This window comes from Dromiciops gliroides, chromosome 6 (genome assembly GCF_019393635.1).
Source record: "Dromiciops gliroides isolate mDroGli1 chromosome 6, mDroGli1.pri, whole genome shotgun sequence".
In the NCBI taxonomy this organism is placed as follows: domain Eukaryota; kingdom Metazoa; phylum Chordata; class Mammalia; order Microbiotheria; family Microbiotheriidae; genus Dromiciops; species Dromiciops gliroides.
This window is the reverse complement of record NC_057866.1, coordinates 121,408,915-121,432,311: the sequence shown is the minus strand read 5'-3', so window position 1 is coordinate 121,432,311 and position 23,397 is coordinate 121,408,915. Positions and strand designations below refer to the sequence as shown.

Genomic DNA, 23,397 nt, shown 5'->3' with positions numbered 1-23,397 from the left:
AATGAAGAATGCAATTGGTAAGACACAGGTTAGGGAAAGCTTTTTTTTTTTTTTTAATCAATATAAAAGTGGAATCAATATCATGGGAGAATAGCTTTTTCTGCTAGCTCCAACTGACCTTGCTGCAGAATAGTAGCAAATTTCCACGTTAACATGAGGGACTTGCTTTTGGTTTACTGAGAGCTAAAATTATTTAGAAGTCACATCACTATGTCTGTGATCTACTGTATATGATTCTGATAATCTATGCTGAAACCTGCCATGGAGGGAGAAGCTCAGTGGCATGCACATAGAGATGAAATGTGAAAATGGAGCTCATGAGTGTAGATCTTATTTGTTGTCTGCATCAGCATGAGCCCCCAATGATTTCAAGTTACTTTTACAAGTCACAGTCCCAGAGTCTCTACAGCCCTTATCATATCTATGGCTTGAGTTTGGTCAATGCATTTGGCATTTGACTGATTCCAGTTTTGTTAAGTGGTTCAAAATGCATGGTGAGGATTTTTTTGAATAACCTATAATCAAGGTAATGCAGTGACCATTGCCAAACAAAGGAGAACAACTTGAAGACCTGTGAACTACAATGACTTTATGTAATTATTTTTTCCCTGATAATTGGAACCAAAATTCTCCAAAGTTATTTTTTGAATATTTACAGGCTATTCCTTGTTCACACTATTCTAATAGAAGATATGGGTTTAAAATGTTCTAAAGGAAAGGAAGCTTAATAATTTTCATCCAGTAAAAGTGAATCCTTTTGGAAGAAAGTATTTGATAGCTAGTGCTGTAATTTCTTTTTTTTTAATTAAAGTGAAAATTCAAAGAAAAAAAATCATGTTATCAAGCACTAGGCCACTTTATATATATCATGGGTTTGAGACAATTTATGGCTTTCTAATGGATTTTTTCTCATATTATGCAATTAGTTGAAAATAGAAATCTTGTTAATGGCATGAGGTGGTTTATCATGTGACAGTCTTTGCAATATCCCAAAGGCCTCTAGAGTAGCAACACTCTGATTTCCTTCCACTGGTGACCCTGATGGCTTCAGCATTCCAAGCAAAGATGATATTTGTAATTTTATAAATGTATTTTTATACTGTTTTTTTATGTGTACACATATTTGTAGTTCAAAAGACGAATCTTGACACTGACCATAGTCTGTAAGAATCAAGAGTGAAATTTTCTTCAAGATGGTAGCTATGGTATTCTAACTATAGCAAAAGCATATGTGTTAGCATTATCACAGCTACAGTGACTCACAGCGAATATAATCACCAGCTGGTTTTGTTTCAATTCCTGTCAAGCCAAAATGTATATAATATGCTTATTCTTAATAAGAGAAATAAAAATTATAACCTCTTGTCTTTTGTTGAAATCCTTTAGGCAGAGGTAACTATATCTCTAACCACTGATGGGTTCTTTACTCTAAAATTACCTTTCCCAAAGGTGGTAGGAGAGGACATTAACTGATTTCCATGAAATATGAGCAAATTTAATATGGGGGGGGCAGCTAGGTAGCACAGTGGATAAAGCACTGGCCCTGGATTCAGGAGGACCTGAGTTCAAATCCAGCCTCAGACACTTGACACTTAGTAGCTATGTCACCCTGGGTAAGTCACTTAACCCTCATTGCCTACCCCCAAATTAATAGAGGGGTTTTTGTGGGCCCAAGCCTTAAATCCATTTAAATAATAACTTGAACAATGAGTGGGGCCTTTAGGACAGTTTGAATTACATAGATAATTGCTTCTTAGAGAATCAGGAATTTTGTTTGTTTTTCAGTAGAAAAGAGAGGTTTTTTCTCTTGCTCTGAAAATTGTATGTCTTTTAGTTCCACAAGCAAAAGAAAAAAACCTTTACCCAGAGCTGGAGTTGATTTCTAAAATATTATAGGATCTAGCTCTTTCAAAGGGCATATGGATCTATGTTGCAGTTTACAAAGACCATGTCACGTGAACTGTTCAGTTGATAACTTGGAAATTTCAATGACATGTTTAGAGTTTTTTGATCCAGTAAGTCACCATCACTTTCTACCAAATATAAGCCTTAAAATCAAAATATAATTAATTTCAATGTGTAAAAAATGTTCTAAAAGTCATCCAAAGAAATTGACGTAGACAAGACAATTAATACACGAGTAATTTCAAAGAAAGACTTCATTCTTACAGTACGAGATAATGAAACAGATTTCTTTACCTTCAAAACAGTAAACCGAGGTGCAGTCCTTCTTCATAGCTGCTTACATATTATCACATAAGCTTATGTAATGATATCCTGTTAATATATCATTAATCCGTATGTAGCCTGTTTAACAACAAACATTTACATGACTGAAAGGGATTCTAGATAGTTGACCTCTTGCAATAGGTTCAAGCTGCTGTTGACAGCTATTTTGCCTCAGCCTACTTTTTAAAAAAATTCCCCTCCAATACTGTCAGTACTAATATAAACCAGGATAAAATAGAGTAATTCCAGTTGTTTGAGGTAAAGCCTAGGGTTCTGCTCCGTAGAGTTTCTACTGCCCAACTGTCTACCTGATTTTTAAGAGCTAGTAAGTCAAATCCCATACAACTTTATTAAAACCCAACATGCTCTTAAAGACATTGACCATGGATGCTTACTTTATGAATCCTGCCTCTTTTATCTTTCAACCTTGTGCAAGCTTCTGTCTCAGCAATAGCTAAATCTGGTTACAGGATTTTTACGTGAACTTCATGCCATCATTCTTGTCTTGCTTCCTTTGGGAGGCAAGTATTTACCATTCACGTCAGTACCTCGGTTGGTTTTGCCATACAAAACAAACAACTGATTTTCTTAAAATGTTTTGAAACCTATGGTAAAAGTGTGTGGTATCTCTAAATTTTTGCCAGTTATCAGTTTTGCTAGCACAGGATTCCTTTGCCTTTAACAATGTTTCCCTAGCCTCTAGCAAATTACCAAAATGCTCAGGTATATTAGGGTCCCAGTTAGGATCTTCTAAAGGCCACTGTGCAGCAGCTTTCCCTGATGTGACTAAGGAGTATGCTGCCCCTGTGCTCAACTGTTTAAACATGTTGATGATAAGCATTAATTTACCCACGTGTCGATAGTTCAAGATGCCTGGGGAAGAGATCATAAACCAATTTATAACAAAAGCTTCAGTAAAGATAAAGAAGAAATAAATAGGGCAGCTAGGTGGCGCAGTGGATAGAGCACCGGCCCTGGATTCAGGAGGACCTGAGTTCAAATCTGGCCTCAGACATTTAACACTTACTAGCTGTGTGACCCTGGGCAAGTCACTTAACCCCAATACCTTACCAAAGATGAAGAAGGAGAAGGAGAAGAGAAGGAGGAAGAAGGAAGAAGAAGAAATACATACATGTGGGGAAATTAATTTATAAAGAATAACATTCCGCTAAATTGTGACCTCTAACACCCCCCAAAACAAAATAGAAATGTCAAGACTTTTCAGGCTCTGGGGCAAAATGTAAACTAAGACAAGCATTTAGCATTGAGACCTAGGTGAAGGTGCACTGAGAGACATCTATTATTTTCTACCTGGAGCGATTCCTTCTAAGATATTCCTCTCATAACTGATTACATTTATCAAGTAGATCTGAGTGTAATCATGACTTCACCATGCCTTGGGAAACTAATCAAAGCAACAATCCCTGGGGACCAAACCCTTTGAAGTTTTTTCTTCCCAGGTTATCATTCTGATTCTATTGAGGTAAGGCTCCTTGGGAGAATCCAGTTCTGTCAGCAGTGAAGGAAGGATAATTTATGAAACCATCTTTTTTTTTTTTTTTGAAACCATCTTTTGAAGTGACAATAAGGGTAGGTTAACTTAAATATCTAAGTCAAAATTGTCTATAATATTCATTGAGATCTTCTGGGGTTAAAGTAGTTTGGATCTTTATAGTCCTAAAACTGTGACCATGGGATTATTCACTTGCAAATGAATATTCTATTCAATTGCACTTTAATATTCTAAGTACTACAAATATTAATGCTTTTTAAAGATCTTATGATTATACAAATTCACCTTATAGATTTAAAGATGGCTCTGTCTCCTCTAAAATTTGCCCATTTTTACCTTACGTGCCTACTCATAAGGCAAAAGAAGACCAAACTCCTGAGCAGTCACTCCCCAGCCTTGAGGTTGCTTATCAAGATAGGTTACACTGTGGTGGTGTATTTTTCATTTAAAAGAAAAAAATAACATGGGGGAATGAGGGGAAAGATAATGCTTGCTTAAATCTCTCTATGTTGGTCTTCTTTTGGCGGCGGGGGGGGGGGCAGGGCAATGAGGGCTAAATGACTCGCCCAGGGTCACACAGCTAGTAAGTGTCAAGTGTCTGAGGGCAGATTTGAATTCAGGTCCTCCTGACTCCAGGGCTGGTGCTTTATTCACTGCGCCACCCTAGCGGCTCCCTGTAGTTTTAATACTATTCATAATTGGATTAAACTGATGAATGTTACAAATAATGCCATTTTTTTTTAAGTGAGGCAATTGGGGTTAAGTGACTTGCCCAGGGTCACACAGCTAGTAAGTGCCTGAGGTCTGATTTGAACTCAGGTATTTCTGACTCCAGGGTAGGTGCTCTATCCACTGTGCCACCTAGCTGCCCCCAAATAATGCCATTTTAAGCCTGTTATTTTTAATCATTTTATCAGAAGTTTTATATGTCAAAATTTTGTATATTAATGGTATAGTAATTATAAATAACTAGCATATATTAAAAAAGTACTTTTTGAGGCAATTGGGGTTAAGTGACTTGCCCAGGGTCACAGTGTCAAGTGTCTGAGGCCGGATTTGAACTCAGGTACTCCTCACTGCAGGGCCGGTGCTCTATCCACTGCACCCCCTAGCTGCCCCACTAGTATATATTGTTATATTAACATCCAGGGCAAACACCTTGCTGTCTTAAAATGCATTTTTAAAAAGACTTTGGAAGTGTCTTACAGATAATCTTGTCAAACCATAATGTATCTTACTTAATCACAGCTTCATAGCTGTAGAACTGGAAGCCAAATTATAGATCTTATAGTCCAACCAACTCCTTCACTTTATAGATGTGGAAACTAGTAAAGGGAAGGGGCAACATAGTGCCAAAAATAGCAAATAGAAGAGGTAGATTTTGAAGCTGGGTTCAAGAGGAATCCTGGCACAGCAAAGAGCTCATCTCAAATTCAGAAAGACAGGACAGCTAGGTGGCTCAGTGGATAAAGCACCAGCCCTGGATCCAGGAGGATCCGAGTTCAAATCTGGCCTCAGACATTTGACACTTACTAGCTGTGTGACCCTGGGCAAGTCACTTAACCCTCATTGCCCTAAAAAAAAAGGTCAGAAAGACCCAGGGTAAGTTACTTAACCTCTTAGTGATCTAGGAAGCTCTTTGAAACTTTAGGTTGCAGAGAAAGGGCCAGCCTACATTAGTAGAGGGGTTCTTCTCACCTGGGGAGTTTCTTATGCCAATGAAATCACAGGTCTAGTCCCTAGCCTTGGATTGCGAATCCAATATTCTTTCTCTCTTACCAAGCTGCTCCCAAGTATTAGTTATGCATACCTGGTTTTTGGAGAACATGACAGCAAAAAGATGATGATGTTTTTAAAAACCAAACACTGCAAGGTATGTTTGGGGTTTTTCTGAGACTTGCTCTTGAATAGGACATTTTATTTGGTCAAGGCTGCCATGGATCTAGAAATACTGGAAGTCCCCCAATTTAAGAACTCGACTTAAATAACCCCAACGTAGGAATAGGCAGTGGGAGGGATCTGAGCCCCAGTGGGAACAAGTGTTCTTTGTTTCTTAACTCAAGGCACTTGGGAAGTGATCTACCTAGATATAGAGGTGGGAAGAACTGAGGAAAGAGAGTGGTGTTTTTAGACTTGTATTACCATATTTGGGTACATTACAGGTTAAATAGATTTGTCATAGTCTGGTCTAGGAAATGATCTACCCTGCATAACATTGTTTCCATGTGAGAAAGGTGATCTAATTTTCAAAAGACTGATATGTAAATAGATTTTGGGGGCCTGACCTATTCTTAAGTTGGAAAATGCCAGGACTTTGCATGTGTTTATATTCTTTTATGGTCTCCAAGTGAAATGGAACATTTTTTATTTGATTTGATTTTTTCTTTAAATAGTTTGCATTTCTAAGTCAATTAAAATGCTTTTGCAAAGTCTGGAAACTTCCATAAGAGCATGTGATTCCAGCAATGAATTGAATTAAAAAAACTATCCAGGTCAACCTTTTAATCTCTTCTTTAAAATTGCACACACAAAGAGCATATTTTACATAGACTCGTCATAGCCTGTTAAAACATTCATGTTCTTTAAGAAACAATTCAAGTCAATCTCCCCCTTTTTTTTGGTATGGAAACATTTCCTTCGTTTCAATTCCAAATCACAAGAAACATTTTTTTCTCTTTATTTTTGAGTGCTGTTCTGTATAGAATGTCCACTACTCGGTATAATCTTCACAGCCATCCCTGAGGAATTGGTTATATCTAAAGTAGCTTTCAATACAGGAGAGTCTCTTTTCTTGGTACAAAAAGATGCTGCTGTCATCGAGAAGTCACCAGAAGGGCCTGAGTTTCTTCTTCTTCCTAGCTTTTCAGTGTCTGTAGGACCAGAATGTACAGCTGTCATCTGCCTCGTCCTTCCAGCCTCTTTCCACTTTTTGAGAGCTTCATTCCTTTCCTCCAAAGTAAGTTTATCAAGGTGTTTAGCTCTTAATATCATAGAGGGAAATAGTGATCCCTGAAGAACTCTGTATATAAACCTAGGGGGCAAACAGAATCATTAAATTAATCATAATTGCCTCAGAAATACCCAAGCAAATCAGGAAAGTACTTTCCAGCTAGACCAAAAAAAAAAAATCAAATAAGCACAAGGACAGATCACTACTCTCTCACTGCTCTTACACTTCCAGAGTACCCTATTTGCTAGAGACAACCAGTTTAAAGAAGTCATTGTAATACTGGTGAGGAGAGCTGCACTTCTGAGTAAGTTAGATGGTAATCATCAAATGGAAGCCTTTTAGAGGAGTAGGCCAGCGAATCAGTGATGCGGGAAGATCATATGAGGCAGATAATGCAATGAAGAGGTCTGTAATCGTTTGGTGGTGGTTTTTAAAAATTTCATTAATGTCTTGGTTATTTTCTTTTAAATCATCATAGTTTTCCCCAGTATCTTTTCCCAGAGAGTTATCCCATATGACAAATAATCTTTTTTAAAGACAAAAAAAGAAAGAAAGAAAAAGACTTGAAAACTAGTACACTGAAAAAGTCTGAAAGCAAGTAGACCTCCATGAAGGAATATATTAGGAATGTATACTCATTATCTCATCATTTGAGTCACATGTTTATTCTTTTTTTGGGGGGAGGGGGTGAGGCAATTGGGGTTAAGTGACTTGCCCAGGGTCACACAGCTACTAAGTGTCAAGTGTCTGAGGCCGGATTTGAACTCAGGTCCTCCTGAATCCAGGGCCAGTGCTCTATCCACTGTGCCACCTAGCTGCCCCATGTTTATTCTTTATAATTCTGCTACATTCACTTTTGATTTGGGGACATGTGATTGTTTATGTTACAGTAGGGTAGTCATTGTGTATATGGTTATATATAGAATAATGCCATTTTGGGGGTCATCTTTGCCAGTTTGCAAGGTGTAAGGTGAAACCTTAGAGTTGTTTTGTTTCTTGCAATTCTCTTATTTAGTGATTTGAAGCATTCTCTCATGTGGTTGTGAATATTTGGCAGTTCTTTGGAGAGGAATTTGGTCATATCCTTTGACCACTTAATTAGTAGGGAATGACTGACTTAGCTACACACACACACACACACACACACACACCTGCATATGTTTGTAATTTCTCTGAAAAGAGTCTGGTATTCTTACTAGCTGTGTGACCCTGGGCAAGTCACTTAACCCTCATTGCCGCACCAAAAACAAACAAAAAATTTCTAAAGAACATATTAAAGGAATTGCAAAAAAGAGTCTGGTATTGAAGATAGATAAGCAATTAGTTTATATACAGACATATTTAATATTCTATATATTATATGTATAATATAGATATACATACATTGTGACATATGAAAATATATGTGCACATGCAAATTAATTGCTTGTATATTTTTGATACACCAAACCTTTTTCAAGAAATTTAATACAAAGATTTTTTCCTTCTTTTCCCTTCTTATCAGAGGTGTGTTAATGTTGTCTGTGCAAAAACATTGCAGTTTCAAGTGATCAAAGTTAGCTATTTTATCTTTTGTAGCTGCCTCTATTTCTTGTTTGGTTAAGAATGCCTCTACTCCCCATAGTTGTGATAGGTACATGATCTGTTTCTTTTTCATTTATAAAAGTAGTCTGATCTTTAAATGGATACATAATCTTAATATTAGAATGTGTTATGGTGTAAGATATTGGTCAAATCCTAATTTCTGCCAGACTACTTTCCAGTTTTCATCAGATAAGTTTTTCCCCCTAGGTAATTTGTTATTTCTACTTTATCAGACACTGGGTTATTGCATTCCATTGTTTCTGATTTTCTCTTATCTAATCTTTTCCATTTATTTACCTAGTTTTCTCCAATACTAGATGGTTTTGATGGTTGCTGCTTTATAATAAAATTTCAAATCTGGAAGTGCTATTCCTCCTTAGTCCCTACTTTTTTTCATTATTTGCCCTATAACATATATATTTGCCACTACACCACCTAGCTGCCCCCCCTTTTTTTTTAGTGAGGCAGTTGGGGTTAAATGACTTGCCCAGGGTCACACAGCTAGTAAGTGTTAAGTGTCTGAGGCTGGATTTGAACTCAGGTACTCCTGACTCTAGGACTGGTGCTCTATCTACTGCGCCACCTAGCTGCCCCCAAATGCCAATTTCTACATGTGACAGAGAGGACACTTGCCCCTCTGTCATGACCCTCCTCCCTTTATGTCTCTGATTAGGATGCCCAGCACTGACTCTATATACCCTCTCCCTGGGGTATCTTTTGTTTTTCCAAACGAATTCTGTTATTATTTTCTCAAGTACTGTAATACATTCCCCTGGCAATTAACATAGTGTTAAAAGGGTAAATTAATTTAAGTAGTTTGTCATTTTTATTATATTGGCATGATTCAGCCATGAGCACCAAATATTCTTCCGGCTATTGAAATAAATCTTTATTTCTTTAAAGGGCACTATATAATAAAATCTATACAAGTATTTGATAGGATGATCCCAGGCGTTTTATGCATTTTGTAGTTATTTGTAACAGAATTTCCCTTTCTTTTATTGTGTCTTGGATTTTTAAATTATATAGAAATGCTGTTGATTTTTGAGGTTTTATTTTGTAGCCTGCAACTTTGCTAAAGCTGTTATCTTTTCTAGGATCTTTGCCGATGCTCTAGGATTTTCTAAGTATAACATAATATCATCAGCAAATGGGGATGGTTTCATCTCCTCTTTACCCATTTTTGCCTTTATTTTTCTTGTCTTATTGTTGGTGATAGTATGTCCTATATCACTATATCAAATAACAGTGTGGAAAGTGGGCTTCCTTGCTTTACTTCTGTTTATTGGAAAAGGGTCTAGTGTATCCCCGTTGCATATGATGCATGTTTTTGATTTTCAATAGATGCGTATTATAATTTTTTTTAAAAAAGGTTTTTCTATTTATATATATCTATATAATCTGTTGTCCTTTTTTTAAAAAAAGCATAAAGGAATATTGCATTTTGTAACAGGCTTTTTCTGCATCTATTGGGATGCTTATGTGGTTTTGGGATTGTTGTTGTTGTTTTAATGTGATTGTATTGATTTCCTAATAGTGAACCATCCTTGCATCTTTGATATAAATCCAGGTTGGTCATAATGATTTCTTGGATAAGTTGCTGTAGTCTATTTGACAGAATTTTAAAAAGATGTTTGAATTGATATTCATTAATTATATTGACCTAGAGTAGTTCTTCTGTGTTTTATTTTTCTCTGGTTTAGGTATTAAGACTACATTTGTCTCATAACATGATTCTGGTTGGGTACTTTCAATTTCTAAGAAGAATTTAAGCTGTATGGCTGCTTATTGTTCATTAAAAGTTTGATAAAATTCTCTGTTGAATCTGTCAGTACCAGGAGGTTTCTTCCCCTTTTGGTAGTTCTTTTACAGCTAGTTCCATTTCTGAGATTGGGTTGTTTAGCGTCTCTGACAGTTTGGATAGTTTATATTTTTGAAGGTATCCTTCCTTTTCTTATGTTCCCTTAGTTTTTGTTAGTATATAACTGCATAATAGGTTCTAATTCTTCTTTTTGTTCTGGTTTTGTTGTAATTCACCTTATTTATTTGCTATTTTATTGATTTGACTTTCTGCCTTCTTCCTTTAATAAGATTAGCTAAAGGTTTATCAATTCTATTAGTCTTTTCAAAGAAAGAGCTTTTAGATTTGTCATTTCTATGGGTCTTTGTTTTCCTCTCATTTATTTATTTATTTGTTTATTTCTTTATTTATTTGGGGGGGGTAAGGCAATTGGGGTTAAGTGACTTGCCCAGGGTCGCACAGCTAATAAGTGTCAAGTGTCTGAGGTCACATTTGAACTCAGGTCCTCCTGACTCCAGGGCCAGTGCTTTATCCACTGTGCCACCTAGTGGCCACTCCCATTTAATTCTCATCTAATTGTTATATCTCTTTTTTGTATTTATTTCAGGCTTGTTTAATTGTTGGCTTTCTAATTTTTAAAAAAATGCATATTTGGGGCAGCTAGGTGGTGCAGTGGATAAAGCACCAGCCCTGGATTCAGGAGGACCTGAGTTCAAATCCTGCCTCAGACACTTGACATTAAGCTGTGTGACCCTGGGCAAGTCACTTAACCCTCATTGCCCTGCAAAATAAAACAAAATAAAATGCATATTCAGTTCATTAATCCTCTAGTTTTCATTTTGTTAATATGTTTGTAGGGATATAATTTTTCCCCCGAGAGCTGCTGTAGATGCATCCCAGAAATTTTGGTTTGTTTTTTCAACATTATCATTTTCTTTTTTGCATAATTATTAATTGTTCTTTTTTTGTTTGTTCTTTGACTCACTCATTACTTAAGATTTCATTGGTAAGTCTCCATTTGGGTTTGTCTTTTGTTTCTGTCCCTAAGGGAGTGATTATTATTTATTGGGTTATAGTCTGTAAAGGATTTTTTAAAAATTTCTGCCTTTCTACCATTATTTGCAATATTCCATAGTCCCAATACATGGTCAATTTTTGTAAAAAAGTTCTTTGTACTGCTGAGAAATACATATATTCTTTTGTAGTCTCATTTAGAAGATGCCATAAGTCTTTTAGTTCTACTTTTTCTGGTAGTTTGTACAGCTTTATATTTTTCTATCTTTGTTCATCTTACTCAAAAATGAGGACACTGAAGTCTCATATCATTAATGTTTTAGTATGTATGTCTTCTTGTAGCTAAGTTAATGGCTCCCTTATGACTTTGGATGGTAAGGCATTTGGAGCGTATTAAGTTTAATATTGACATTGGTTTGTTGTCTATGGTTCCTTTCAGCATAATGCCATTTCCTTGTTTATCCCGTTTTTAGTTTTTGAATGTTTGTTTTCACTTTTTCAGCTTGATTGCAATGCCTGTTGTGTTGGATTCACTTGATGAATGGTAAATTATTTTCTATCCCCTTAGTTTTGAATAGTATATATCTTTGCTGTTAAAATACATTTCTTGTAAGCTACAGATGGTAGGGTTTTGTTTTTCTTATACATTCACATTTAAAGTTATGAGGTTTATATTTTCCTCTGTCTCTAATTTTTTTTTTCTCTCTTCTCCCTCCCCATCTGTTACCTTTGGAGTTTTGTTTTCTTTCTTGCTTTCTTCTGGTTATTTAATTCTTTCCTCTCCTCCTTTTCAACTAGTTCTGCTCATTAGTTTTAAAAATTTCATTTGTGCACTTCTTTCCAGAGAAGATTTCTCTCATTCTCTGGTTCATGAGCCCTCCTCTGCATTTCTCATGGAATCAAACTTCCAAGGTACCTTTTCTGGGATCTCATCTCCCCCCACTTACATTGTGCCTCCTTTCCAGAAAAATGCCAATTTCTTTTTTCTTTTCTTTTTTTTTTTTTGGTGAGGCGATTGGGGGTTAAGTGACTTGCCCAGGGTCACACAGCTAGTGAATGTTAAGTGTCTGAGGCCGGATTTGAACTCACGTCCTCCTGAATCCAGGGCCAGTGTTCTATCCACTATGGCACCTAGCTGCCCCCTCTTTTTTTTTTTTTTTTTTTTAGTGAGGCAGTTGGAGTTAAGTGACTTGCCCAGGGTCACACAGCTAGTAAGTGTTAAGTGTCTGAGGCTGGATTTGAACTCAGGTAGTCCTGACTCTAGGACTGGTGCTCTATCTACTGCGCCACCTAGCTGCCCCCAAATGCCAATTTCTACATGTGACAGAGAGGACACTTGCCCCTCTGTCATGACCCTCCTCCCTTTATGTCTCTGATTAGGATGCCCAGCACTGACTCTATATACCTTCTCCCTGGTTACCCTCCTTCTCCATTTGTCTCAAAATCTCCAACACTTCCCCATGCTTCCCCACTCCCCCAGGAGCTCAGACTCTTACTCTAATTGTAATGAGTAATGCCTTCAATCACCTAATCCTTACAGATAATACCCAGCATGAGGGACACATCTCTCTTCACCCTGGCTTTAAGATAGCTGTATTTTGCATATATAGTACATTTTCTTTTGATGTTATTGCTTCTCTTCTTTTTTAAAAAATATTTTATTTTCCCCAATCACATATAAAAACAATTTTAACAATTTAAAAAAGTTCCAAATTCTCTTCCTCTCTTTGCTTACCATCTCAGAAGGGATAAGAGATCTGATATAGGTTACAACACATTATTGCTTCTCTTCTAATTGACTTTCCCTTGCGTTTCTTTATATTTCTCATCTCAGTTGCCCCTCCCCCCTGCTTTTTTTGTTTATTTGGTGAGTCTTGCCACACTACAGACTCAAGTTTTTTTTTTTTTAATTTTGCAAGTTATATTTGCTAGTCAGGCCATAAATTCTACTTTTGCAATTTTCTAATTTCTTTTAAACCATTCAGGAACAGCATATTATGGTTTCATATTCTCAAAATCCAGTGTCCTCAGCCTCACCAAATATGGAATATTTTCCTTTGTTATGCAATACTTTGTAGATATTTGAACTCATTTTCTAGATTAGGAGGCTATATATTTCCTTTTCCTTTAATGATTTTTCCCTGTTGATTTATCTGCTTATACTCAAGGTTTTGGAGTTTCTCCCTCTGTATTTCTGGTAATTTCCCTTTTCCCCAATCTTTTTCACTTTGATTCTCTCCCTGTGATGATGGTTTCCCTGGAGGTTAGCTCTTCATGTATCAGTGTTGTCCTTTACCGGGCAAATTCATGGTTCACCAAACCTAGGTCTCTGTCCCCAGTGACTTTTAGGAAGACAGAACTGGCCTCATCAGGATGCTGGACTCTTTCTTTCAGGCTTAGTAGAGTGCTTCAATCCCCCACCTCCCTTCTCCTCCTCTCACCTTGTGTCCTGTCCTTTTTATTGAATTTCTGGCCCAGCTATAGAGAGTGCCACCATGCTGGTGCTACTGTAGCCCGGGCAGATTTCTGTCAGAGCTTCTATCTTTAAGGTTCTGGGAAGGGGGCCAGGTTGGAAGATGGGGTTGCACCCTATTACAGTCCCAGACCTGTGTCCTCCACTATTCGTTCATCTGCTGCAGTGCTGGCTAGTGAGACTTACACCTTTCAAACTGAAAAATAAAAGTGTTTATCTCCATGGCAGTGTAAAAAAAAGGGGTAGGTGTTGAGTGTGTTTGGGTTTTATTGCAAGCTCATGGGTCAAGTAGCTTTACTGCCAGGAGTGTGGGGGGCTGAGTGAGCACAAATAAGGATTAGCTTATGGAGTTTTTCACCTTCTTTGGCACATAATTTCTGTTTTGGAGAAAGTTTAAGAGGTGGTGAGGAATGGAGGAAATGTCTATTCCTCCATCTTGTTGCTCATGTGATTTGGAATTAGACTAATGATCCCTTAATCAGTTCCAGTGCATCTAGTATCAAAGATGGGTATGGAGGTATCTCTAAGGCAGAGAAAGTTTTTTTTGTTTTGTTTTGTTTTTAATTTTTGTGGGGCAATGAGGGTTAAGTGACTTTCCCAAGGTCACACAGCTGGTACGTGTCAAGTGTCTGAGGCTGGATTTGAATTCAGGTCCTCCTGAATCCAAGGCCAGTGCTTTATCCACTGCACCACCTAGCTGCCCCTGACAGTGGTTTTTTTTAATTCTTCATTCTTTTCCTTTTAATTAATGCAGAAAAAATCAATGGTTGAAGGTTTGGCTCTATGGGTGTAACTCTGGAACTGACTTTTTGAAAAGGTGACTTATTAGAGAGCCATAACTAGCATCTGTGCTGAAAGTGTTGGCGAGTATCTGTCAGTTTTTTAAAAAAGAAAAGTGTTTAGCAAGGGAAAAATCCCTACACAGTGTGATACTTTCCAAGCTTAAATAATTTGAAAGATATTGCAAGTAAGGAGCATGGGTGGAAAGGCAGAGCATACCTGTGAATTCAATAAAAAAGAAACAAGTATAAAAACCCTAATGTTAAGATTAGAGACATGTGTTTCCTGATTTTAATGTGAGTGATGAAGTCATTTACTAGTTATTAACTTAGCATCATACTGCATATATAGATCCTTTTGAGAAATATCACCTCTGTTCTGTCAAAAAGGTAGAACAATTGCTGACTAGTCTTTTTTACTGCTATATGAGAACATATATTTGTAAACAATTCTAAATAGGTGAAATGTAATGGTATTCTTATCTCCAGAGCTATCATATTGGGGGAGGGGATATTTATAGTTCTTTTTGCTGTATCCTCAGAGGAAATGGAAAGAGAATAGTCTAGGTTATATAAGAGAAGATGATGGTTATATAGCCCTAAAATATAATAATTTGTGGGTCCCGAGACATTGTCTTTAAGACTTGAAGTGGTTAAGATAGAAAATAACCTAGAAAGGCAGATAGATCACATGATCTCTGAGTCCCTTCCAGTTCTATGACTTCACTTAGGTCATTTAGGTTGTGAAATTCACACCATACCTGGGGAGAAGAGCAATACAGGTTGTGAGGACACAGACTAAATAAAACATCGGATCCATCATGTGCTCCTCCATGATCCAGTACGGGTTGGATGGTGGATTGCAGGTCACACACATTGCTCCAAACACCAAGGCAAAGAAAAAGTAAATTAAGATGCTACCACCGATGACCAGCATGTGAATCCAAGTCTGCAAGGCAAGGGAACAAGAGCAGAGGATGTAAGTAAGACATCAAATTCCCTTATGCTTGGGTTTCACAGCCTGGAAAAACTCCCTGCACTTACACAGACATCATTCCTAACCTAGATCAGTATATATTTCTTGTTAGATCAAGTGTGAAAATGTTGAACTAAAACCTCAAGAGCTATGTCTATGGACAAATTTGTGGCATTCCATTAAAACTGATTAGCAGAGTAATTTATTTGTCTCATAAACAGCATCAGAGCTCCTAGTTGTGAGAAATCTCTAACCTAGGGTCTGTGGGAAGATTTCAGTGGTGGTGGTGGGGGGGTTCTATAAACTTGGCATTTTTAAATATTTGGATAACTACTTCAATCTAATTTTTTTCCTTTGTAATCCTTTGCATTTTATTTTATGCATTCTAAAACATTTTGAGAAGGGGTCTACAGATTTTATTCCGACTCAGAAGGAGGTCGTCAGAGCTAGAAAAACGTTTAAGAACCCTTATTCTAGAAGGGATCCTTTAAAATACACAGTATGAAAAAAACCACTTTAATCCTTTTATTTAGTTATTCCATTTCATGGACTCCCAATCCATCTATGTCTCCTTCCAATCTACTTAGCTTCTTTCCCTAGAGTAGATATGTGTATTGATTTCAGGGGAAGCAGACACATTTCTTATCTACCCTAATCAACATAAATCATTTAGACAAACTACTCTTTTTGTTTCAGCCAAATCTGATTTTTTTTCATGGATCTAAAGCAGTGGTTCTCAGATTTTTTCCTTCCATAAACTTTGTCCCAAGCCACACAGCCCCCAATGACTCTCTTAAAAGGATTTGACTCTTTCTGATAAGCATTTTAATCCCTTTCTTGGATTTCATCTATTTCAGAACTGATTAGGTTCTCTCCTTAGCTAAAGTCTGTGCTGAAACGAAGACAAAAAATGAAGAAGCAGATAGGATGGGGCTTGCGTGAAACAACACGAGGGTGAAGGAATCAAAATGGACATGATGCTGAACAAACTGAGAACTCTGAGGGAGGCTAGCCTAAACCGACCTTTCCCTTCAACCTCTGTATCTTCCCTGGCAGCAGAAGTACTTTAACCATCTTCCCTCTCTTAGAATTTCAGAGTCATCAGAAGTCCAGGTAACATCCCAATATGGTGGTCAGGAGCATGTTTTATGACAATCACATTTTTCACTTGATAGTTTCATAACTTCCTGCATTCTTTCAAAACAAAGGTTTATATATTTAAAAAAAGCTACAGAAGGATTTCATTTTGAGGCTTTCCCTTGCTCAGTCCATCTGGTTTTCTAAAGAGATTTATGAAAACCCATTCACCTCTGCATACATCACACCTTTCCATTTTGAGCCCTAGGCCCTAAAATGCTTGACTGCCTGACTTGTAACCCCTTCCAGATTTTTCTTATTTAAAACATATTGATTTCACGAGAAGAAAAAAAGCCACCAAGGGCCAGGTCCTTCAGAAGAAATTCGACTTTTCCTCTCTCACCACATCTGTGGGGAAATACCAATCTGAAAAAAATATTAGTATCACAAACAAAAAAAACCCCTAAGCATAACAAAGACAATAATCCACCAACCACTAATAGCAAATGCTACATTATTGTTTCAACACTGCAAAAAACCATCTATTTCAACAAATGGCAGCAATGCTGAGATTATAAAAATAGAAATTCTCATCTCTTAAAATTCCTACCTAAGTTCTGTATTTAATAAAAATGTCATCTCACCTTGGCTGGCACTGATTCACTAACCTTGGAGATGAAAAATTGATAACACCTTTTCATTGTGGCTAAAGGGGAGAATAATAAACATCTCACATTTCTATAGCACTTTGTAGTTTAGAAAATGTCTTATGCATACTTTATCACTTCATTATTCATATTTTACAGATGGGAAACCAGGCTGAAAGTAGTTAAGGGACTTGTTCAAGGTCACACAATGAGTTGTACAGTCAAGAATCAATTCAGGTCATCTTACTCTTAGCCTGGGATATTTGCCTACATTCTTAGCTTGAGCCTCACATTCAGGAGCAGCCCCTCAATAGGATTATAAATAAATCCCTGGTCCAACTAATGGGGGCTGTTTATAATTTCTTGTCACTTATCCAAAGCCTACTCCATGAGGCTTAAAACTGCCAAGCGTCATGTGAAGCTACAACTATCATGGCTGTCCAAGGTCCCTAGCAACGGGGGTTAGGTTGCTGTGTGTTTCCACTCACCAAAGTCTTACTTTCAATTACAAGGTGGAGAAGAATGATGAATAGAGCTGCGGTGTTCAGAGGGTTCCCAAACATAAAGATGTCAATGTCTGAGCCCTGGTAGGTCTACAAAATGAAAGGGAAAAAGGGAATTTAGCTGCAGGTTGATGACAGGTGACCAGCATAGCAGGGTAAATCTTAGTAAACAAAGCCGAAGAGGGACAAGGGGAATATATTTCTATGTGTACTCACATAGTAAGGCACAAAGAAGCAAACCAGGCTTTGGTAAAAGGCATCAAACAAGGTGATCCAGAATGTGAGTGGTAAATACGCCTGGAAATTAAACAGATATTAGATGGTAGGGAGATAAACTGGGCTCAGAACAAATTACCAGTACAAAAGGAGACAGGAATATCTTTTTGATCGTAGAAGAAAATGTTGCAAATCACCCATCATTCTCTTGTTCTTTCAACCAGCTAGCCTTTGGGTGGAGGATGGAAACCATAGATAGGAGAGCCCCACAGGGGAATGAATGGAAAAAGTCTGGTGAAACTCTTCTTGCTCATTTTACATCTCTGCTCTTGTCTCTTCATGAGGAAGAGCTGAAAGATTATAGAGAAAGAGCTTCCTGCTGGTAGTTAGAACCTACTATTCACTAAACAAAAAGTCCTTTCCTCCAAATTCTAGATTCCAGAATCCCTCTCGTTTTCACAAAAGGAGGTACAAGCTCATTTGTAAAAATATGTTGCTCTCTCCTGAATGAAGTAACTCTATGATAAACATGCAAGTTTATGATGGTTATTCTCTTCTTTCTCACACACCCACTCAATACTTTCATAACCTATAATTTAACAACCTTTTGTGGTCCCTTAAATAATCAAAACAACAAAGACTTGTGGCTCTTTGTCAGGCTTTTTTAAAGCAATTACACAGCAAGGATAAGAGATTTCCACCCCCACCCCCCACACTTTCCAGAACAAATTTCTTGAATGAGACAAGAAACAGACTCACTAGAAGAAGAGAATGCGTTCAGAGTGGGATGACTTTGAAAGAATCCTAGTGGTCTGAAGGGGAAAGATCTAGTGTTTAATTTAAGTCATAACTTAGAATTCTAAGTTATGAGTTCTAAAATTACATTCACTCATCATAACTTTCTGCTTTTTTATTCCCTCTCACATTCCAAATTCTCACTGTGACTTCCAGTTCCTGTACCCTTCTTGGTCCTCACAATCTATCATCTCTTCTCTGATCTTACTTTCATCCCTTTATAGTCTTGATCTGTTTAACAATACCCTATCATTTAAATGGGGCAGCTAGGTGGCAGTGGCTAGAGTGCCAGATTCCCTATTGAGCTTTAAGTTGTCCTGTACTTTTAAAAAATCAATATCCATGTTGTACCACCTGGGAGATTAGTTCCCTAAAATAAGGGATCTTTTTTATTTTTGTCTTAGTGTCTACAACAGTGTTTCACACATTGTGCTTGTTAAATATCTGTCCAACTGAATTTAAAATTTAAAATAATTTCTTACTACTGGCTAGTGGACAAAGACCCACAGGACTGGGACTGAAAAATGCTCACAGGGAAAGAGAGGAGATGTGAGATAAAATGAATGAAATGCTAATGGAAACTAACGCAGTGGAACTTTGGGAAAAGGGAGACATGCAAGAGATGGAAAAGAGGAGGCTTTAAGGGTGATGAGAGATGGGTAATAGAATACTGTATCCTGGAAGAGAATCACTTCATGTCAGCATTCCAGACCTCTTCAACATTAGGGAAAAGGGATTTAAAGAGCTCAGGGGAGTAGATTTTAGAACAGTGAAGACAGGAAATGATCAAAGCTTATAGAAAAGTGTTTGGAGGCCAAGTTCAAGGGAAGAGCAACTTCTGGAAAGGTGAATTAAATGATGACAATTATTCTATATCAAGGGCAGCATGATGTGGCTCTGCCTAGGCTCTTACCAGCACATCATAAAAGCCAGCCAGCCCAACAGAACACATAATAAGTAAATGGCTGTTAACAAAGTTTACCAGCAGGATAAATGATCTCCGCTCCCCCAGGAAGAACACAGGGATAACTGTCAACCCACCTAAAATGGGCTCTTAAAATACAGTACAGGTCAGAGCAACCATGAACATTTTCATCTAAAAGGACATCGCCTCAAGAGATTCTATGATTTTAAGCCAAGAGCCTGCAGGCCCCAAGTTTCACACTCCTATATTCTGGTCCCTAAACTTGTGGCCACTTTATAAGAAATCCTTTCCACTCTGAACTCAAATCAAGTCTCTGATGAAGAACGATGAGGCAGGGAGGACAATTAAGGACAAAAGACAGGCCTTGCTTTCAAGGAGTCCACAGTCTAATGGGAGAGACAATTTAAAACAATCATGTACAAACAAAATATATACATGGTAAATTGAAGATAATCAACAGAGGGAAAACAGGGAAGCCAGGAGATGGAAACTGATTATGCTCTCAGTGGACAACACTCCAATAACTTTCTCAGAGGTATAGAGAGTTGCCTAGGGGCACTGAGAGCTTAAGTGACCTGCCCATGGTCAGACAATTAATTTGTGACAGAGGACTTGAATTCAGGTCACCTTCTCTCCAAGCTTGATTCTCTATCCACTCCATCACACTGCCTCTCGTTGATCACTGTGTGTGTAGGTTTTTCTAACACCTACCTCTGATTTCTGGCCACTCTTGTAAAGTTCAGGGAGTTGCATGAGGGTGCCTGCAGAAACATCTTTTTCCAGGACACCATAAATGACTGGAGGAACAGATGTGAAGAGGAGATTGAAGAAGATCAAAACCCAGTAGTCCGACATGGATGTTCCAGAAAATCCACAAAAGAATTGGTACCAAAAAAGAAGGTTTACATAAGCCTAGAAATGAAAAGGAAAACACTAAATTTAACAACAACGATTCATAATAGAAACAACAGTTAGCAATTCAGGTAGTTTTTTTAAGGTCTCCAGAATGCTTTACACATTTTCTCATTTGATCTCCACAAGAACTTGCTATAAAAATAATAATTATAATTTAATGTATAACATAACACAATACAACACACTAATAGATGTTTTAATTATCTCTATTTTACGGATCAGGAAACTGAAGTTGAGAGGAACTAAACTAGTGTCTGAAGTGAGATTAGAACTCAAGTTTCTGACATCAGGGCTAGTATTATATCTACTAAATCATCCAACTGCCTCCAATTAAGCATTTCATCACCTGAAGAAGCCAATTGTATTAAACACAATGTTTTATCCTCCCAGAGGTTGATATGAATGGCAATGGGCAAATAGTTTTATTATTTAATTTTGTTTCCTTCCAGCGTCTCAGAGGTATCATAGAGTTTCAATGGTAAGAAGCTCTTGTGCTAACTTGTAAGGATAATTTAACCTTAGGAAAAACTGATCTAATGCCTCACAGCCTATAGAACCTCCTCCGTACCTGTATTTGCCCACTTGAGTGAGCACTGAATAGAAATTCATTTAGTGTGATATCATTGTGAAAGGCTGCCAAGAGTGGAATTGCTATGGAAGATCTTACATCTTTGGTTGGATAATCTCTATGAATGAAAACTTTCTCAGGACCAGCATAATCCTTTTCTAGCTCAGACACAGGTAGGTTTTGGGGATAAAGGAAAGTCTAAGCACTCGAGGTAAAGAAAAAATGCAAGTTTTGTTGATCAAAATTCAAAGATATTTCCAAGAATTTCTGAGAAGCTGGATTTTTTTTTTGAAAGATCACAGGGCCATCAAGCCTCTGAACTTTAATTTAAAAGATGTATCATTCATCAAGTTCAGTCATAGACAACATTTGCATTTACAAATGCAAAAATACTTTTCCTAAAATTTCAGCATTCTATAAATCGTTGTTTTTCTCATCTTTTTATTTCTGAAAAGCACTAAGCTTCAAGACAAAATTCTATTAACTTAAAAAATACTATACATATGTTTGGACCATCTAAAAATGACCCATTTAACTTATGTCAATGGATCCCCATTTTTTTTGACATTTAGAAGAGGTTTCTTTTTTGTTTTGTTTTAGCCAGCTAAAGTTGAACTGGGTCTAAATTCTGCTGACTGAAATATTATCATTATCATAGAATATCAAATGAGAACGAGAGAATTTTAGCTGGAAGTTATCCTGACACTCACTTATTCTTTCTGAACTTGTTTTCTCATCTATGTAAAAGGAAGCAGTGAGATTTTAGTGACTATTGGTTCAACACTCAAAATTCTAAGTTCAAATTCTGGACCCTTCCCCTTGGGACTGTGGAGTCAAAAAGGGTCTCCTGAAATTGCCACAAAAGATTTCCACAGTAGAGAAAAGAATCCTCCTCTTTCAACCTCCCTTGGTGACATTGCTGCTTCTTAGAAACCTAGAATCTGAGTTTTGGAATGTACCTCGGAGCTCTTCTACCCCAACTTTTAAGTTACAACTGTAAGAATTTGCTAATAGAATAAGCTGTAGAGCAGGCTTCCATTTTTTGGCTGAATGCAAAACTGTTCCCTCTAGTTGGGTGGGGGCAAATCCAAAATTTTCTGAAAGTCAGAGCCAAACATTTCCCATTTCTCCTAACGGACAGCATCACCCATTTCATAGTTTCACTTGTCACAACCCTTTTACTGAGGGTCACAAATCAGATTTTAAATGAACCAGACAAGACTTAATTGAATTTAAATGTACAGGGAGCAGCAAATCCTAGCTGATGGAAAAGCCTAGCAATTTGCTGCCAGCAGTTGACACACAGGACATTCCTTGATTATTTTTGATAAAGCAATTAATGGTCCAGCCATCTCCTTCCCAGACCTCAAGGATCAAAATTCAAAATGCTGTCACCATTCCTTAATGCACCAGGACCAATAAGAAAGAGGAGCAAGTGATGGGAGAGTGTTGAAACAAGATGCCCAAATGTCACATACCACATTCTTGTAGAAGAAATATAGAATCATGTTAGATAGTCTTGTATAACACCAATGTCCATGGACAAGTAGGAGCTTGGTGAGGTGTTTGAACCGGGAAATTGCAAAATCACTGGCCATCACTGCCTGCAGAGGAAAAAAAAGAAAATGCTATTCAGAAAACATGGGAGATACATCAGACAGGATGCAGAGATTCAGTTGTCATGACTTATAAACTCTTTTAGCAAGTTCTGCTATTCAGAACTTAGTAAGCACATAGAAGAAGCTAAAGAAATTAGAGGAGAGCTATAAACATTCTGCATAGGGATTTCTCATTTTACCAATACATACAAATTATTTTTTTTTATCATTTCATTCTTCCTTATGCATACCTTGCTCCCCATCTCCATTCCCCTAGCTTGTGCTTATGCTCACATATCCCTCAGCTTCTTTTGTTCTGTTCTCTCTTTGAGCCAATTCTGATGAGTGTAAGGCTCTTTTGCTGCCCCACTCCTCCCCCATCTCTCCCCGGACTCTATAAGCCCTTTCCTGTTTCTTTCATGTGGGATTTTACCCCATATTCTGTTCTCTCTCAATGTAGTTTTACTAGAGTCTGATAGTGTAAATTCTACTTCCCATTTTGGGGAATAGCATGAAGTATTACAGCAACAATCTCACATGACTTTTAAATAATCTGCCAGGCACACAGCCTATGTTTCCGGCAAAGAGGGATCCAAATTCTCAATCTTTCTAGGAGAGGCATGTCAGAATTTACATTTGTTCTTATTCCCCAAGTCTATCAGCACTTGAGTCTACAATATCCCTTACAATCTAGCCAGGAGTTACTTGCTACATATAAACGGGTAGTATCCTAGAAAGCAAGGAGTTGGTTTGATAATATTATACAATAAAGAATTCACACCAGAATAGACTGTCCTCTAAAAGTTTCCCTGCCCCACTTTTTGTAGGAGCAAA

At 37.4% G+C, this 23,397-nt stretch overlaps 1 protein-coding gene across 1 annotated transcript in view; it reads right to left on the bottom strand.

Annotated features, from left to right (window-relative positions):
* Window positions 1-5,639: 5,639 nt before the first annotated feature.
* Window positions 5,640-23,397, bottom strand: part of ATP10D (ATPase phospholipid transporting 10D (putative)) — a 120,245-nt gene continuing 102,487 nt past the window's right edge. Inside the window, 6 exon segments of the mRNA XM_043973262.1 lie at window positions 5,640-6,773; window positions 15,105-15,292; window positions 17,532-17,636; window positions 17,763-17,843; window positions 20,194-20,394; window positions 22,444-22,569. Of these exon segments, the coding sequence (XP_043829197.1) occupies window positions 6,419-6,773; window positions 15,105-15,292; window positions 17,532-17,636; window positions 17,763-17,843; window positions 20,194-20,394; window positions 22,444-22,569 (1,056 nt within the window). The 3' untranslated portion in view covers window positions 5,640-6,418.